This window comes from Dermochelys coriacea, chromosome 1 (assembly GCF_009764565.3).
Source record: "Dermochelys coriacea isolate rDerCor1 chromosome 1, rDerCor1.pri.v4, whole genome shotgun sequence".
NCBI classification, from domain to species: Eukaryota; Metazoa; Chordata; order Testudines; family Dermochelyidae; genus Dermochelys; species Dermochelys coriacea.
In genome coordinates this window covers 329,408,699-329,428,191 of record NC_050068.2, presented here as the reverse complement: position 1 = coordinate 329,428,191, position 19,493 = coordinate 329,408,699, and the positions used below count along the sequence as shown (strand labels likewise).

The 19,493-nt window shown below is 42.4% G+C and overlaps 1 protein-coding gene across 5 annotated transcripts in view; it reads left to right on the top strand.

The window, feature by feature from the left end:
• LOC119849875 (gamma-secretase activating protein) overlaps positions 1–19,493 on the top strand; it is a 62,422-nt gene that overhangs the window by 22,940 nt on the left and 19,989 nt on the right. For 2 of the 5 annotated variants that reach the window (XM_038387189.2, XM_038387188.2), the window contains exons 13-21: positions 4,498–4,575; positions 6,272–6,349; positions 6,835–6,927; positions 9,869–10,086; positions 10,413–10,482; positions 11,291–11,373; positions 12,261–12,314; positions 18,739–18,867; positions 19,281–19,339. In XM_038387189.2, the coding sequence (XP_038243117.1) occupies positions 4,498–4,575; positions 6,272–6,349; positions 6,835–6,927; positions 9,869–10,086; positions 10,413–10,482; positions 11,291–11,373; positions 12,261–12,314; positions 18,739–18,867; positions 19,281–19,339 (862 nt within the window). The remainder of the gene's footprint in view (positions 1–4,497; positions 4,576–6,271; positions 6,350–6,834; positions 6,928–9,868; positions 10,087–10,412; positions 10,483–11,290; positions 11,374–12,260; positions 12,315–18,738; positions 18,868–19,280; positions 19,340–19,493) is intronic. The other 3 variants (XM_038387190.2, XM_038387191.2, XM_038387193.2) reach the window with 2 other exon arrangements.

The window sequence follows — 19,493 nt, the reverse complement described above, 5'->3', positions numbered from 1 at the left end:
AAAATCTGCATCAGAGAGAATGGTCTTACCTTCTTTACCAGATGTGTATAGAAAAATGCTCTTGACGACTGTAGATACTACCTGGGCATCCCCAGGAGCAGCCTAGGATCTAACAACACAGCGGGAGTGTACACCTGTGCTACAACAGCAGTCTGGTCTACACTATAGAGTTAGGCTGATGTAAGGCAGCTAATTATGTCAGTGTGTACATTGCAGCCTTGCTCTCACCTCTAAGTGCCCTACTACACCAACATCATAACTCCACCTCCGCGAGAGGTGTAGGGCTTGTGTCAGTGTGGTTCAGGCAACGCAGTGTCCCTGTAGACGCTGTTGCTTACAGCTATTGGCTGGCATTCTTGTCCTGCGGAGCTGTGAAATTGACAAGAACGCTGGCTCCCTTGCTGGGCTGCTGTCTGGTCTCTGCTCCAAGCCACGGTGCTACCCAGGCTCCCAGCTCAGGCTGCTGCCTGGGCTCCTCATTCCCTGCAGCGAGCCCTGCTCCTTCCGGGGTTCTGGCGCCCCACTACGATCTGGGCTGCAACCCAGGCTCTTGGCTCCCTGCTAGGAGCACCAGACTCCAGGCGCATCTCCCTACTGGGAGCTGGCTGCCCCCCTCCCAGGCTCCTGCTCCCCACCGGGAATGGGGCAGCTGCACTGGGTATCTTGGCTTCCTGCTGGGAACAGGGCAGCTGACCGGACTCCAGGCACAGAGTTCCCCACTGAGTGCAGCTGTGCTCCCAGTGGGGAGCCAAGAGCCTGGGTGGGAGTGCAGCTGGGCTGCCAGTGGGGTGCTCTGCGTCTGAGGTCCGGTTGGCTGCCATGCTCCCCGCGGAAAGTCGAAGCCCAATGCAACTGCCCTGTTCCTGGCGGGGAGCGGGGAGCCAAGATGGGGGGAGGGGAGCCTGGCTACTGGCGGGGAGCTGCACACAGAGCTGAGAGTCCTGGCTCTGTCGTCCCCCCCTTTAAGTCGGTGGAAGCACCCTTGGTGAGGACTGGCACCGTCGACAGAAGAAAGGCTGTGCGGACATGAATCACTGCAATAATTACTGCGGTGGCTGTAAGTCGACTTAACGTAGGTTGACATAAGTTTATAGTGTAGACGTGCCCTATGTGCACGTGCATAAACTGAGCACTGCAAGATCCTATTGCTGTAACCTCATTTTTTTTATCACCTCACCTCCTCTCTGCTGTTTGTAAAAAGAAAAGGAGTACTTGTGGCACCTCTCTAAGGTGCCACAAGTACTCCTTTTCTTTTTGCGAATACAGACTAACACGGCTACTACTCTGAAATCTGCTGTTTGTGTCTCACTCATCTAAAATTTACTTTGTGAAATCTTTGGGGAAGGGAATGTGTCTTCTGTGAAGTGCTTAGCATCCTTCAGAGGCTACAAACCATTAATAGTAGGGCTCTTATTCGTTCTGTTTTAAACTCTTTCCAGTAAGGAACTGGCACAATTTCAAATGGAATATTCTATGCAATTTCCAATTTAATAAAAAACTGTTAGTGACCATAGCCTGTCTCAACAGTGAATGAAGCCGCTTTTCCCCTCTCACACTTCAGTAGCAGAAGAAAAGTAGCCCTGTTACTCGTAGCCAGCACTAACAAGATAGAATGTCACTAGACCCCAAAAAACCCCGCTCACAAATTAGTGGAGATCAAACAAGTCTGAGAATTAACTTTCTGTTTTCCAAACAGCGTTAATGGTTATTTAACCATTGGTATGGTCGCAGGAACTTTTTGTGATTAGAGGTTGTTGGTTTTTTTTAACTTGGAGATTTTTATTTTCAATTTAGCGTATTGATCTTTCAGAAACATAGCCAATAAGGTGGAATAAAAGACTCATCTCCTCCTTTGCTCACTGTTTGTTAGCTAGTATATCGATGACTCTCCTTTGGCTGTGTTGTGCATTGAGTCTGTAAACAGGATAGATGCAAGCCATTTATGTACAGTGATGCATTGTATTTGAATTAGTAGATGTTCTCATGCTGCAGGAGGTATCTTAATGCAACATTATGGTTGAGATTCTACAGGAACAAAAGTCAAGAAATTAAAGTTCGTTTCCTAGGAAATGTAACTTTGTGCATATATGGAATTGCATGACTCCTTCAATGGTAATTTCAATGTCATAATGTATAGTTGCCAAGTCACAGAGTTTATAGTTGCTATTTCCTGACTCTTGTATGTCCTAAAATCTTATCATGGAGTTGCATGAGCAGAACTATATTTTTAAACTCTCTTCCTTTTTGTTTCTGGCTTTCCTTCTTCCTGGCCTCCCTCCACATCTCCCTCTTTGTTTTTGAAGAAGATAGAGGAGAGTTTATCAAATATCTGAATGTACAACTTGCTGATCACACTTCAAAAGCAATTGGACCAAACTCTCCAACGTAGTGACTGCACTTCCACTGACTTCAGTGGAGCTGGGTTCATTTATGCCATTACTTTCTGCAGAGAATTTGGCCCAGTGGTTTGTGTGAGACTTACTGCTTGTGAACAGTGCTGGAGTGTAAACTCTGTGTTCTGTGGATAAACAGAAAAACAACAGTACCGTTTGCAACTTGACCACTAGCAACACAATCTTTTCCACATCGTCCACCAACGTGTGTCAGTCGTACAGGAACCACCAGCTGAGGCAAGAAAATAGTTCACTTTGTGTCACTTTATATTCTGTCTTTGACCTCTTGACTGAGATTGCTAACATGGTGTCAGATGTGGTCGCTCTTGTGAAATGTGTACCCGTCTACTTGCAACTGGACTGAGACCAATATCCCTTTATCTAAGTCACTGAAAAGCCATTGGATGGCAACTCCTTTTGTTCACTACCAACCTCTGAGAGATGAAAGCACGTGTATCCCATTAGCAGTCTACTGAGCCATCCATTTCTCAGTTTGCATACAAATGCACCAATGCATTAATCTTAATACAAGATCATTAGTTTGCACATCCAATTCAAATTGTGCAGTTTATAGGGCAGTGTACTCCACCCTACACTTTGTCCTTCCCAGCATGAGAAAATGAAAGTGGCAGTGTGGAAGGGGAGACCATGGCAAGAAAACAGCACTGGAAGAGGCCCAGAAAAGCCACAACCTTCCTGCTGTGGTCTTATGCCACTGCTTTAAAAGTTCTGCATGTTCCATAAGGCCCCAACTGATCAGGGACACCCTATCTATTTGTTTCAGTAACTCAAATATCCAAATAAAATTCTATCAAACTTACCAAAACTATTCAGCACGCTGGAAACAAACATGAATTTCAGCCAGAGGAAATTCTCTCTCTTCCCCTCTCCTCCTGAAAGTTAAATGCCTCAGCCAAATATGTAGCATTACTAGTGCAATGCTATAGTAAAGCTTTGTGTTCAGAAGTTCTAGGCACTTTTAATAAAGTGAAATCTCTTGAGGTTGGGTACTTGTGCTTTTGATCAGTGTACTGTGTATCTATTTGCATTATCAAAGTGTGTGTCTATGTGTACATTTATCTGTGTCCTTTGACAACAATATCTTTGTTAGCAACGCATTTTTGTAGGCACTAAATTATTGACAAAGGTAACAGCTGTATGATCATAGTTCTCTCTTCCACTCTCCCAATTGAATTGGGACAGCATGGATTTGGGGCTACTTGTAGCATAAATTCCAAAAGTAACTGGCTAAAGTGATGGAGTAAGAGGACCAAGGTGTTTTAATTTGTTTCCTATTTTATTAGATTTGTAGGGCAGGCTACTATTAGATGGGGTCAAAATGGTCAGTCATTTTCAATGCGTGGGGGAATAAGGTTGGGATAAAGAGTAATTTACCATGCCTGAACTGTGCTTATGATAAGGACAAATTTCTCTTTTACCAAGGAAATAACACTCTACTTAAGGAAGCAAAGTCAGGATTTCTCTGAAGCGTGAGATGGTACTAGCAAATATCCTTTAGGCCAGGGTTAATTCTGCAATGGTAGCAGGATGGTGAGATAACTAGAGCTTCACTTTGTGTTGTTCAGTTTTGCACATTGAATTACAGCATTGCGTCTTGGCAGCTTTTAATAGATAATCTCCAGAAATTGGGGCTTCCTGTAGGTACAGTGGTCAGGTCAGTGGTTCAGACAGTGCTAGAATGCTTTCTTCAGCAAAGAGCTGACAAATGCAGTTTCTCTGATTTTGAAGGATTTGCTGAGCCTTTGGAACCCAAAATTGCATTACAGTGCATTTTCTCCTGCATTTCCCTATCTTATTATTCATACTTAACCTTTCTGCCTTCTTCCTCTTTAGCTAAATGTTACGTAAGCTATTACCTTGATGTATGCATATTTCTATAGTTCTGAAAGTTGTTTAAGAAAAAGCGTCTTTGTTATCTTTAGTCTAAAACAGTCTTAGTTTTTAGGATTGGGTTCTGCCGCCTGTATCTATCTTTTGAGAAATAATAAAGTGAATCAGCGAAGGCAGACATGTCTTATTCAATGAACAAGTATGATAACAAAACCAACCTCCATTTCAATCTCTTTATTTTTATTTTTTTTAGGAAGTTTTTGTCTGTGTTGTAGTCAGGCTCCTGATATTCCTAAGGAGGTCACATACTCAGTTTCTTTTTTACATAAAGGTACAGTTAATCTGTTTTATTCGGTTGTTCTTTCTTACTTTATTTAGTGTGTCATTTTGTACCAAGTGTCACAGAATACCTTACAAAATAAACACTACATAACGCGGTAGACTGTAAAATACTCTGTCCAAAACTTCTAAGCCTGGGTGCCTGAAGTTAGGCTGCTAAGTATGTATCCCTATCATAGACTTCCTATGGGATTCTGGGCAAGACATTTAAACCACAATTTTCCATAGGCGGCCATTAGTTGCATGTTCCTCATTTCGGGGTGTCCACTTTGAAGCATATGCAGCCAGACTTTCAGCAGCGCTGAGCACTTACAGCAGCAACTGAAGTCAGTCGGAGCTGCACAGAGCCCTGCGCGGATGCAAAATTTATGTCCGTGAATGTGGATATCCGCGGCGCAGCAGGGCTCTACTGGGAACAGCAGCAGTGAAAGCAGCAGCCTGGGGGCCACCACTCCCAAAAGCCAGCACCCCACCCCCGCAGCTCCTCTGGTGCGGCTGTACCGCTCCCCATCCCTCATCCAACCTCGCCCACTGGGGCAGGCACCAGGCTCCTCAGGAGCTGTCCCTGGTCACGCAATGCAGTGGGCAGAGCTGGGGGCGGTACACCCATCCTGGAGGAGCTGCATCCACAGATAATACATTTTGTACCTGCACAGGGCTCTAGAGCCCTGTACCTGTGACAATAAGGCACTGTCTGTGGGAGATGGAACTGGTAGCTCCTAGCTTGAGTGTCTAGGGGCGCAGGTAGCCCTGATTTTCACAGGCATAGGTGCAGCTCTCACTGACTTCACTGAAAACCATCTGTATAAATTAAGCTAGCAAGAAGGATAAGAGGTGACTTGATCAGAGTCTATGGGCAGCTACATAGAATCATAGAATCATAGAATATCAGGGTTGGAAGGGACCCCAGAAGGTCATCTAGTCCAACCCCCTGCTCAAAGCAGGACCAAGTCCCAGTTAAATCATCCCAGCTAGGGCTTTGTCAAGCCTGACCTTAAAAACCTCTAAGGAAGGAGATTCTACCACCTCCCTAGGTAACGCATTCCAGTGTTTCACCACCCTCTTAGTGAAAAAGTTTTTCCTAATATCCAATCTAAACCTCCCCCATTGCAACTTGAGACCATTACTCCTCGTTCTGTCATCTGCTAAACATGATGAACAAAAATTTGATAATGGACTTTAGTTAGAGGTATAACAAAATCCAATGGCTGGAAGTTGAAGCTTCACAAATTCAGACTGGAAATAAGGTGCAAATTTTTAACAGTGAAGGTAATTAACCAGTGGAACAATTTACCAAGAGTTGTGTGGATTTTCCCTCACTGGCAATTAAATCTAGATTGGTTGTTTTGCTAAGAAGATATGCTCTAGTTCAAACAGGAATTACTTCATGGGAGTCTTGTGGTCTGTGTTATACAGAAGGTCAGCCTAGATGATCAAAGTGGCTTCTTCTGGCTTTATAATCTCTGGAAAAATTAACCCATTGGTTCTAAGCCCTTCTTGATAAGAATAGAGACTAGTGTTTCAGTCCAAGCAGAGGAAGACTTGTTTGTATCCAATCAGAAATATAACCTAGTATAGACAAACAATCTCAGAAGTTCTGTGGTTTGGATAGACTTGCATTGCTCCATATTCTCTCTCTCTCTAGTTATACTTTGCATATAACAGCTGTTTCATGTGTGTCTTCCCAGGTTACAGCAAAACCTTTACAGTTGCTCTACAAAGAACAGATTACCCACAAGTGAAGGAAGTAGCTTTTTTGAATCTCGGTAGGTTGCTAATTTAGCTTCTCTTGTCCCCCCCCTCCCCCCACACTTTGAGAAGGGAGAGAAATTGTTAACCTCCAGCCTTTTGGTGGTTCCTCTCCTCTTCATAAGAGGTATATAAAGGTCCCCCCCCATTCCTTCATAAGTTACATTATTTGCTACATTTTGCAACTTCCATTTTTAGCACTTGATATTGCAATACCTCATACTATCAGTGAGCAACTTCCTCTGAAGTTGACTTCTCTGGAGATCAACTACTATAGTGCTCATTAGTGGCGTGAGCCTCTCACATTCTTCCCTGGAAACCTGAACATATCACCTATATTTCCTGTGTTAACACTGCAACTGCTATTACATAACTCCTGTTATGTCTCCTAGACATAACCTGTTCCAATAAAGAGAATTGGGCTGAGAATTCATAAATTCCAGCCTCCCAAAGTAAATATTTTAACAATTCTCAAATTGATGGCTCTTTTTATTTTGAACAGACTATTATGTGGCTGTTTATTTGCCTGGCCACTTTCTACACCTTCTCAATACTCAACATCCTGACCTGATGTGCTATAATTTGTTTCTGACAGGTACAGTAAAACTTTAGTACTTTGGAGTCGTTAGCATCTCTCTTATTGTTGGCTTTGGTGGAGACTCTCTTGAAAATGTTCAGCTCCCTTTCGAGGAGAATTCAGTTAATTTTATTGGCCTCACATCTGCATTACTGTACATTGTTCTCTGAAAAGCCTAGAAGATTGGGATCAGGCAGAGTAAGACATGTATTTTTAGCACACTCAATTTTAAAAAGAAATGATGAACTTTCTTATTTCATCCATTACTCACTGTTAGCATGTTATGAAATGAAAGAAGACCATTCAGTGAATTGCATTCTCTGCCTCAGTTTAATAATTTCCCATCCCCTTATGCATGTTTATGGATGCTCCAGTGTTCTCAAATTTCACATGGAGATGCAAATTTGATTTTACATTTCCTTCCTCCAATTGAGTTTGTGTATGTATACTTGAGTGGAGTGTGGGGGGAGAGGAAATCTGCATTTCCTTCACCTGATCAGAATAATGTAATTTGTTTTGAAGTCTCCTCTGAAAGGCACATTATTTCATTTCTGCATAACAGTACTTTTATAGGAAATGGGTTATTTTTGGAAACAGAAGACCTTTGTTTGAAAACAGAAGGCCATTTTTCTGATTGGGTAAAAGAAAGGTAGGCTGCTAGGACTGGTGCAGCTCCGACATATGCAGCAATGTCAAAAAGAAGCTCATAGCTGGTTGGAGGTGGAAATGTAAATAAATATTTTCCTGTGGTAGGTAGGAAGCATTATTTTATTTTCTGCATGGTGGGTGTGATTTCTCATGCAGTGGGCCTGGAATTACATTGGCAGAAAAATGGAGTAACTCAGTGGTGAATCAGTTCCAGTATATGCAAAGTGGTTTTGATTTTGGGTTATGTTTAAATTTAGTACTACAAAGCAGAATCTCCCTGTTTTTGGAGTTTGGTGCATGCTGCTGTTTGGATGGCCTAATACAATGTGAGCATATCGTCCTGGGTGATACAGACTAACTCACTCTGCTCTTGTGGCACCTTAGAGACTAACAAATTTATCTGAGCATAAGCTTTCATGAGCTACAGCTCACTTCATCGGATGCATTCGGTGGAAAATACAGTGGGGAGATTTATATACACACATGGAGAACATGAAACAATGGGTTTTATCATACACACTGTAAGGAGAGTGATCATTTAAGATGAGCCATCACCAGCGGGGTGGGGGGGGGGAGGAGGAGGAAAACCTTTCATGGTGACAAGCAAGGTAGGCCATTTCCAGCAGTTAACAAGAACGTCTGAGGAACATTGGAGGGGGGCGTGGGGGGGAGAAATAACATGGGGAAATAGTTTTACTTTGTGTAATGACTCATCCACTCCCAGTCTTTATTCAAGCCTAAGTTAATTGTATCCAGTTTGCAAATTAATTCCAATTCAGTAGTCTATCATTGGAGTCTGTTTTTGAAGTTTTTTTGTTGAAGGATAGCCACTCTCAGATCTGTAATTGAGTGACTGGAAAGATTGAAGTGTTCTCCAACTGGTTTTTGAATGTTACAATTCTTGACGTCTGATTTGTGTCCATTTATTCTTTTACGTAGAGACTGTCCAGTTTGGCCAATGTACATGGCAGAGGGGCATTGCTGGCACATGATGGCATATATCACATTGGTAGATGCGCAGGTGAACGAGCCTCTGATAGTGTGGCTCATGTGCCAGCAATGCCCCCATGTTGTTTCTCCCCCCCACCCTGCCTCCCACTGTTCCTCAGACGTTCTTGTTAACGGCTGGAAATGGCCCACCTTGCTTGTCACCATGAAAGGTTTTCCTCCTTCCTCCCCTCCCCCCGCCCCGCTGGTGATGGCTCATCTTAAGTGATCACTCTCCTTACAGTGTGTATGATAAAACCCATTGTTTCATGTTCTCTGTGTGTGTGTATATAAATCTCCCCTCTGTTTTTTCCACCAAATAGATCCGATGAAGTGAGCTGTAGCTCACGAAAGCTTATGCTCAAATAAATTTGTTAGTCTCTAAGGTGCCACAAGTCCTCCTTTTCTTTTTGCGAATACAGACTAACACGGCTGCTATTCTGAAACCTGTCACTCTGCTCTGTTACTAAAATGGTGGCCATCTACAATAGTGATTCAAATTCAAGCAAGAGTTAGATACTTTGTTTCTCCCTCTCCAAAACAGAAGGGATTCGGTGTGCTACTGAAGTCCTGGGCAGTAGAGGTAGTTGCTTGCACTACTGAATGGATGCTTCTATCTAAAGGCAGTTAAGGAATGTCATTAAATGAATCCCATCCAGTCATTTTAAGCTTCAAGAACAATGGCCAAGAAGCAGTTCAGACTGAGGGCAGGTCTGCAGTAGAAGTGCTATATTGGCACAGATGCACCAGTGCAGCTATGCCGCTTTAGCACATCTGGAGAAGACACTGCATGCCGGCGGGAGAGCGCTCTCCTGTTGGCTAATTACTCCACCTTCATGAGAGGTGGAAACTATGCTGCCGGGAGAACATCTCCTGCTGATGTAGTACCGGTGTGGACAGCGCTTATGTCGCTGTAATTTGCATCACTCTGGGGTGGGGGGGGTGTCTCTTTCCCACCTCTGAGCAGCGTAAGTTACGTTGACTTAAGCGGTAGTGTAGACCTGCTCTGAGTGCTTGGGCACAATGGTGATCTGTGCTAGGGAAAAAGACAGACAGGTAGGACCTGATTTTCAGAAGTGCTGAGCACTTACATCTCTCATGGTCTTCAGCACCCACAGGTCCCTTTGAGCACTTCTGAAACAGCAGGCCAGTAGGGTGGGGTGGGAAGTTAGTGTGTGAGGGGAGAGAAAACGCAGGAGGGGTAGATTATTTCTCACCATTAGAGACCATGAGATCGTGGGACCTAGCAGAGGGGAGAAATCTGTGGTCCATAAGGTCTTTGAGTGTACATAAGCTCTTCTTCCTTCAAACCCACTCCCTTTAGGTGAGGATGCGAGAATCAACATGCTGCACAAAAGTTCCATCCAGTCCCCATTCAAGTCTGCCGTCTGGGACTGCTGCTCAGGAAGAACGTTTACTGTGAGAATAAATGAGTGCTCCTTGATGCAGTTCCTCTGGAACAGCAAACTGGACAGTGATAGACTGGCAGCGCTGCACTGTGCTCTTCTACATGTCAGAAATACAACAGATTTGGAAATGCAGGTGGGAATATAGCTTAATTCCTTATGTTTGTGGACATTTACTTATTCAGTGCGAAAAAGAGTGTGCTGGGTGCGTTACAGGACAAAGATAAAGACGTGTTCACTATTATCATCAAGCATTTGTATTGTGGTAGCATCTAGAAGCTTACCAGGTTGGCCCCAACACGCTTCTGGTATAATGGTTCTCATTCTGAAAATATTGTTTGACTGAGCACTGAGCTGCAGGTGAAAGGGGTTCATTGGTCTGGACTGTTCCAGAGTCTTTCATTTGAACACAAGCTTTAAATACAGAACTGTAACAAACTCTCCATTTTTTTACTTTCACAGATTATTCAGTGGATTTCTGAGAACCTGTCAACATGTTATACATTTGACCCGTTACAGGAATTTATCATTGGTAGGTGTTTTTTTGCATTGTGTGTTAAACTATACACTGCACATTTTTGCTTAAAGGGAGACATCAGACGATAAAGCCACACAACTGCAAACTGACTCTCCTGCTGCTGCTAGCTCATCTTTTTAGTTGTACTCCTGGTTGGGTGACTCAGCTGTTGTAATGCTGTACTCTGTTGCTAATTGAGAAGACAAGTACATTGCAGTCCTGGTTTTATAGCAATTTGTATAGCTTTACAAATGTGATTAGCTACCTAGTTGTGCAGGAAGAGAGATCCGTTACCATTTTGGCCTTTCATGAGCCAAATTCTCTGCCTAGCAGGTGGCTCGAATAGCTGGGATGTGTGCCAGACAGATGAATAGAAGGGAAGGAGTAAATTCTCCTTTAGCCTCAGCCAGGTCATGGAGCCATTCCACGAAAGTTGCTTCAGCATAATGGCTGCTGTATCCTGTGACATTTTTCACATATCAGCAGATCCCCTGGCCCAGACAATTTGAGCCCTGCCTCCTGTGTGTCTGTTTGGGGGACCCCAGCTGAGCTGAGGCTAAGCCTCTGACACCCCTGCATGGCTATCTGGAATTCCTTTCCTCCCTGTGTGCAGTGGAGTTATGTCAGGTTCCACTGCTAAGGAAGCTGCTGCAGTGGCAACATCACGATTTGTCCCTAAACAATTAATTGACAGATTAGTGAGGAAAAGGGCGAGTTAAAAAGGAACAGACTATAAAGCTTTTTCTTGGTAACTTATACCTTTTATACAGCCTTGTCTCTGTAAATCTTTTTCTTTTTTCTTTTTTTTTTTAAATGCATTCAGCTTCCCTATACTGGACAGTGTGTCCAGAGACTAGCAAACTGGATAAACTTTTGCCATATACATCACTACTGTACTGGAATGGGGTAAGAAATCAGCTGCTATGAGCACTAACAATTTTGGGAGAAGGTTTTTTTTTCTTTCTAAAATGTGTTGTAAACCTGTTTTGCTTTTGGAAGCAAATTAATTCTTTTTGGAAGATCTAGTGTCTCGTCTATTTTTTACCTGTTTTATCTTACCTAGACTTAATGTGTCATGGTTTTCAGGAATCTTTATTTTTGGTAAATGCATTTTTTTTGAAATGTCAGTGACAACAGCTGAGGTTGCGTTTATGTAACTGTTATGAGTGATTATGTTGGTTATGGTTTTTATGTAGTAATATACCAGTTATCATGTGCCCATGTGTATTTATAATGGATACAGAGTAATTTTAGTCACCAGGATCCTGCAGTTCTTTCCAATAAGTACACAATCTGGAGAGCATTACTATTATGAAAGTTTTATAGAGAAAACAGCATTGGGCAGGTCTACACATGGATAACACAATCACCAGCTAATCAAAAGTTTTCCAGTCTTCAGCCTTCTCCAGTAAGGCCTACTGTCTGATTTTCCTCATTAACACAAAACAAAAGTTCTGGTGAGCTGGGCAGTTTATTTAAATGGTAGTTACTTAAAGTTTCAAACTCCAAACACCACACACACATTTACTTTATACTGTGTTGGCTGGAGACTGTTTATCTTGTATACTGAGTCTATCAAGCTACTTTAATCCAGACAGACAAAATCACTTTTCATCCCAGCACAAGAGAAAATAGTTTCCATACTACTTTTGTGCAGAGGTGAATGTGCTGTCTTGGTTAGCTAGGTTACTGCCCAGGGGAAAGTGATCTGAAATCTTCAAATTTTTATGTTATAGTCTGTTTATATATTTTAGACTAAATTAATGTTTTAATTTCCCACTCTTTGTTTATAGATTATCCCTGAAATAACATGCATAACAGACATTATTTCTTTACCTGAATTAAAGGTAAGTTCCTACATATGAAGGTGTTGCTATTGGTAGGAAGGGTGTGGGTTGTCATTTTCCTTATAAACGTTACTGTACTGCACATGTTACCTGAAAATAAGGATGAAGAAAGAATTGCTCTAGGTTAAGTAGCTTTTATGGTTGCTAGAAACATGAATTGTCCAGACAGATTTTGCTGGCTCAGAAATGCACTGTAGTTGCTCAAGATTTTGTCCTGTTCTTTCGGAAGGACATTGGCTCCTGCCGGGGTGCCTTCCAGTTTGTTTGATGCCTCTTCATTCTGTGACTGAAATTAACACAGGGGAAGTTTCTTTGCACTGGGGACATGGGGAATTTCTAATGTATCTTCCCTCTCACTGGGCCCATTGGATGTGTCACTATATTTTCATTAGGGATGTAAATACCGTTTAAATGATTAAAAATATTTTGTTTAAACAGTTAACCGATTAAGCGGCTGGGGCTGATCCAGCGAGCAAAGCTGGGTCTGCTCTGGCTGGGCAGCTAGCAGGCCGGGGGTTAATGGTTAAGGCAGGTTAAATGGCAACACTAATGCTTACCGATTAATATTTTACATCCCTAATGTTCATCAGCACCAGCAGTTCAGGGTTTTTCCTTTCATTTTGGCCATGGTACCCTGCACTTGCATTGTTGTGATCACTCTGGCCATGCTCTTCAGAAGAAGTGGTTGTTTCATCTAAACAAACCAATTGTATGGATACAGGTGAGTATGGAAAAGGAGATGAACCTGGTGAACATAAGAATGGCTAAACTGGGTCAGACCAATGGTCTGTCTAGGCCAGTATCTTGTCTTCTGACAGTAGCTAGTGCCAGGTGCTTCAGAGGGAATGAACAGAACAGGCAATCATCGAGTGATCCATCTCCTGTTGTCTACTCCCAGCTTCTGGCAATCAGAAGCTAGGGACACCCAGTGATGGGGTTGCATCCCTGCCCTTCTTGGTTAATAGCCACTGATGGACCTATCCCCCATTAATTTATCTAATTCCTTTTTGAACCCCATAATAGTTTTGGCCTTCACATCACCCCCTGGCAACAAGTTTCACAGGTTGACTCTGTGTGAAGTAGTACTTTCTTTTGTTTGTTTTAAACCTGTTGCCTATTAATTTCATTGGGTGACCCCTAATTCTCAAGTTATGTGAAGGGGTAAATAACTCTTCCTTATTCACTTTCTTCTCCCCACCAGTCATGATTTTGTAGACTTCTACCATATCCCGTCTTAGTCGTTTCTTTTCCAAGCTGAACGGTTCCAGTCTTTTTAATCTCTCCTCATACAGAAGCTGAACAGGGTATAGTCTTTGGCGGGGTGGGGGAATCTGTCTGTAGTTCCTGTATTTGCTATGAAAGGAGGATTGATGATTTCTTCATCTCCCCATTCCACTCCACAAACACACAACTCCCATCAGCTGAAGTCTTCCCTTTGTATGAAGGTTAAGAGCACTTGGCAGTTGGGAGAACATGGCTGTAAGGACACTGATAAATAAAGTAGTGAGATCTGTGCTAAATGTTTGGAGAATCACTCTGACAGGTAACATAGGAATGATGTTCAAAGTGCTGGGAACCCGACATGTGAGCAGAGGTGTCTTGTGGGAGTGATATTCTGGACATAGCATGCTCAGGAACTTGAGAATATTGTCAAATGGCATCACTGAAGGCAGAAGTGCTCTTACTTCCCACGTACTCAGAACTCGTTTAAGATTTCAGTTTTAACTGGCTCTAAGGGTCCAATTTTCCTAGCATCAGTGGGATTGCTCTTGATTTACACCAGAGTGAGTGAAGATTACCATTGATTTCACTGGGAGTTGATGACTCTTGGGAGATCAGGTCTTGAGATGGGTCTTTGGTCACCATATGCTGGATATGCTCACTGAGGTCAGAATTAGCAGGGTGTTTAACTTGTCTGAGATTAAACCTCAAGCCTCTGGGAGCAAGGTCTTTAGCCGTTGCACTTCTTGATTGTGAAACTCCTTTCCTACTTGTGTCTAAAAAGCTGAACAGACTGAGAAGGATAAAGTTAAACTGAAGACGCTTATTTGCTGCTGCTTTTGACTGCACAGTGCTCTGACTCTTATGTGAGGCTAAGATACAAATGCCCTGGGTCAGATTCAGTGCTCTGTTTTCGCTTGTTTACACTGCTCCAATGATACAAAACCATCATAAATCCAGTTTAACTGGCCAGTTAATGGGGTTCCAAGTGGCTCTTGTTGCCCATGAGTGAAAAAGCAACCAGAATATAGAACTGAATCTGGCACTTTATTTCTGCAGTCTCTCAGGTGCATGAGGCATTTCATGGACAAGATGACATCTCCCGACCTTGATGAGCTTTCTATTTAACGGCCCCGTGCCCTTTGTGAACTTCTGAGTGCTCCCAGGGAAATCCTTCCCATTTGAGGGTGCGCCATATGTACTAGGAAAATGGATCCTAAATTCGACAGCCTACCAAGGGATAACAAACACAATGTTTGGGAACAAAGGGTTGCAAGAGAGGCCAGGATCATCACTGTAAGCTCATGGAATATGTTTGTTTGTGTTACATAGAGATCTGATCAGTTTCTTTGAACAAGTTAATATATTAATGCTCACTCATGTTTTAATCTGTCAGGAAGAGTGGGATAAAGGTCTGGGTTGGAAGGCTAACTGGAAGGAAGAGTTTTGAAGAATCTGAAAGAAAAAAGTGAGGCACACAGAATTGGCAAGCGGGCAGGCATCAGAAAAGGCAGTCTCCTGGCATGGGGGAGTGACACGGCCTGCTGAGCAGACAGGGAGTAAGCATTGAGCTTTGTTGTATATTTACTTAGTGCCTCTCATCGCAGTTATTCATTCATCCTCCACCACAAGTTAGGTGGTAGCACACAGATTACTACTTGGACGTATGATAGGCGGTGAAGAGCCATTCAAAATTGCAAGAGGAGTTCAGGCACGTATTCCTCACTGTGTTGGGTAAATATAGTCTGACACCATTTGTCTTGCGAAAAGGGTCATGAGGTTTTTAAGCCCTCGCAAGTGGTTTCACATCTCTGAAAAATGACACCTTCAGTAATTTCAGCATATTAATGGTCAGGCTGGGCCACTAATCCTGTACTGTCTGGTGGCACAGGGCAGCCTGCAGAATGAACACCACTTCCACCTGCACCTATGGAGATCTCTCCTCCAATTCTTCCCAGCCTGGCCCTGTTTCTCTCTTTGGACAGGCCAGAGAAAACCAAGATTTTAGGCAACAAACAATCCTTTATTTTAATCTGGTGACATCTTAAATGAGACCAAAAGATGCTGCTGGTTTTAGTTTTCAGTGGCATCAAATTTTAGTCTTAAAACCTGCCACTTTGTTATGGACTCGCTAGACAAAAGCAGCTTTTCATTATGTCAAACAAGGGTGTGTATGGCTTGAAAACAATGCAAGGGGGGACTGGCAGGAGATCCATAGGGTTGTGCAACTGCAACTATCAAAACCGGTCACTAGAGGTCATTCTTGTTGTATATTCTAGCTGTTGTTAACCTAACAGTAACATTTATGCAAAATAATACTGTAGTAATATGTGCTAGTTAGTTATTTTGCCTATTTACTACCAAAAATCTCAGTCAATTGTGTTAACCTAAAGTGTTTAACCTAATTAAATTATGTTAAAACCCAGACTGACCCTTATCAGCTAAGGCCACATGAAAGTTGGGGACTGTATTTTAAAGTATATAATATGGTTTAAAGTTAGCCTGTGTCTCCTCAGAATTATGTGGGAGTATTTCACTGTGATGGATTGTAGGTTGTCTTTCAAAGGCATGCCTGATCTCGAGTGCAACTGGAGAAATAGAAAATTAAGTGAATAGTCACATGTGCCTGTACTTTTTGAAATGATTTTGGATACTCCATTTTAGATACCTTTAAAAGGGTCTGTGGGTTTTTTTGAGTGGATGGTTGCTTAGCACTTTCTGAAAATTAGTTTCCTTTAAAGTATCTCAAGTTCGGCACCAAAATCGCTAGTCCCTTTTTTGAAAGCTTTAGACTATTATATTTAAGGCTGTGATTGCTGGAGAATAGGTTTGTGTCAGAGACTTCTGGGGGAGAAATAGCCAGTAGCTTCTAGAAAGATAGGACTACTCAAAGGCAAGTGAACTTTGGGTGCTATGCAAAGAAAGGGTACACAGGATGAATTTTCCAATAGCCAGCTAGTCAGGTTCAAAAGCAGATGTGAAATAATGTTAAGGGGCAATGGATAGAAACCAGCTTGTTTGCTCAGTGCAGCAGTTCCATTCAATATTTAATGAAGATGTAACATACAAGGGAAAATGGGCTATAATGTTTGTTTAAAAATTAGAGCAATTAAGGATGGTCACGCCTGCCCTCGAAGAAGCCTGGAGGAATAACTGACTGGTCTCCAGGGAGGTAGGTCCCTGACTCTGAGGGCACACTAACTCAGGTGGGCCTTGTGGATGCTGCAGGGCTGAAAGGAGGAAAGCATCTGATGGTCTAACACAAACTCTGCAGTGCTGGGATAGATGAATTCTTGTTTGACCCACTGAAAGTGCAGGATTTTACTTTCACTGACTGTGCAGCTATCCCAACCTAGACCAGATAGGATGTTTAGAACATTTACTCTTGATTTTTCTCTCCATCTTCTAGTGAGTGCTGTTTTATTCAAAATATTTTGAGTCTTAGACCAGAGATTTGATACTGTGGGCAACGGGTGGTCTCCAGATCAGGATGGGCAAGATGCTGGTTCTTATCCTTGTTTTCCCACTGCTAAACTGCGTTAAACTACAGCTAAAAATACATAATTTTCCTGATGTTCCTTTTCTGTGTAAGCCATAGCTGTAGTTGTCACAAGATTTTTGTGTGACTGACAGTGGAAGGGAATCATAGAATCATAGAATATCAGGGTTGGAAGGGACCCCAGAAGGTCATCTAGTCCAACCCCCTGCTCAAAGCAGGACCAAGTCCCAGTTAAATCATCCCAGCCAGGGCTTTGTCAAGCCTGACCTTAAAAACCTCTAAGGAAGGAGATTCTACCACCTCCCTAGGTAACGCATTCCAGTGTTTCACCACCCTCTTAGTGAAAAAGTTTTTCCTAATATCCAATCTAAACCTCCCCCATTGCAACTTGAGACCATTATTCCTCGTTCTGTCATCTGCTACCATTGAGAACAGTCTAGAGCCATCCTCTTTGAAACCCCCTTTCAGGTAGTTGAAAGCAGCTATCAAATCCCCCCTCATTCTTCTCTTCTGCAGACTAAACAATCCCAGCTCCCTCAGCCTCTCCTCATAAGTCAAGGAAGTGGTCCATATGAGCATGAATTAAAGCGCAGGGAAGGAGGCCAGTTTTCCTGATGTTCCTTTTCTGTGTAAGCCATAGCTGTAGTTGCCGCAAGATTTTTGTGTGACTGACAGTGGAAGGGAAGTGGTCCATATGAGCATGAATTAAAGCGCAGGGAAGGAGGCCAGTTTCCATGTGTTACCCTCCAGTAAGATGTGCTCCATGGTGTGAAACCATGTCAGAACTTCCGTTTTAGTTTTCTTGGTAACTTCACTGTGGCAAGGGGCAGAGGAAGCCAAAGGCCTGTTGGTGCCCCCAAAATGTTGCTAAGGTGGTGGTGGTGGTAGTTGGAAAGGTGTACCAGGAAAGGCAGACAGACAGGAGGGGTGACAGGAATAGAGAAGTAAAACTTAAAAATGTGGGCGCTTTTTCCCCCCAAATATCTTCCAAAAATTAGTGTCCTGTCCAGTACAATGCATGCTGCTGACCCTTAATAATGGCCTCAAATTTCCATTTAAAATACATAAATTAAAATCAGACCCAATGTGGAATTCTAGATGCAAAAACAGGCTCAGGAAATCAGAATTGTATGTTTGGTTTTTCCTGTTATCTTCCTTTTGTTTTAAGTCAATTTTTAATGTAAAATCAAAGGTTTAAAAAATGCTGTGGAAAACCCTTTTTTTTTTCTGGACTGAGTTTGTTTTACCAACTTCCCAAATAAGACTCTCTCGAACAGAAGTGTTAATGCAATTCTGTAATGGTACAAACCTTGGCGTGCCAGTAGAATGCAGTGATATGGCTGAGGAGGAGAAAGCCACTGTCAAATAAAGAAAAGAAATATCAAAAGATTAAAAATGGGAGAAGTTTGGAAGAACAAAGTGTCTGGATTGTTTGGCTAACGTTCCCTGGGTGCAAAATGGGTAGGTTGTTCACCTGTTACGCTGAAAAAGAACCTTTGTGTAAGAGGTTTCATAGCTTTCTTGTATAGTAGTACTAAAGTAATAATTTCTCAGTACAAGAATGGCTTAAAAAAAATAATCCAAGACTGATTTCCAACTCTGCATTTATCATAGTTCTCTCATGTGGTCATTTGAGCGATAAGCTCAGTAGATAATTTTAAAACTGTGCAGTTTGTATTCATGCTTTCGTTTATATATTTGTAGGTTCACAATTGTAAAGACTTTTGGGAAAAGCTAACGTTAAACCTGGAGTGTGTGAAATATGCTGAGCCACGCTTGCATTACAACAACAACGTGCTCAGGAGAGAATGGTATAAGCTACTTTCAGACAAGGTAAATGAACAGGTTAGATAAGCAACCATAGTTATGTTTCCATGATGTGAGCATTGTTTTAAAGCTGAATACAGAAGTAAAGAATTGAGTTGTTGGAACTCATCTCGTTAGACATTTGATGAGGAAATTGGGTAGCGCTTATGGGAGGGTGGTCAGTGATTGTAATTCTTACCTATAGGTTCAGATAGTATCTGTATTCCACAATCTGCCATCAGGTTGGGGGCTTGGATTTCTGCTACTATAGCTTTCTGTGGGTTTCCTGAGTTCTGTCAGCTGCAGGTTGTGCTTTTCAGAGTGATTTGAGAGGCACTACTGTAGCATTATCCCCATTAGAAGGGAAAGCTAGCACTATTGCTCATCGGTCTTTTATTTGGCAGAATTTTAATAGTTCTGCAACTGTTTTTCCAATGTAGAAAGCAGAGGAAAGAAGAACCACAACGTATTTGAGGAATATTTTTGAGAATGCAAAAAAGTAGGTAAAATATTGGTGATTTTACCCTTCCTTATTCTGATTAAGTGAATGCTGTGTTTTAAGTGGACCATTCTGGACTTAAAAGTGCTGTGAAGCTAGGTGCATCTCAGTGTTATTACATACCTGGACAATTCACCTCACCTATGGGAGGTCA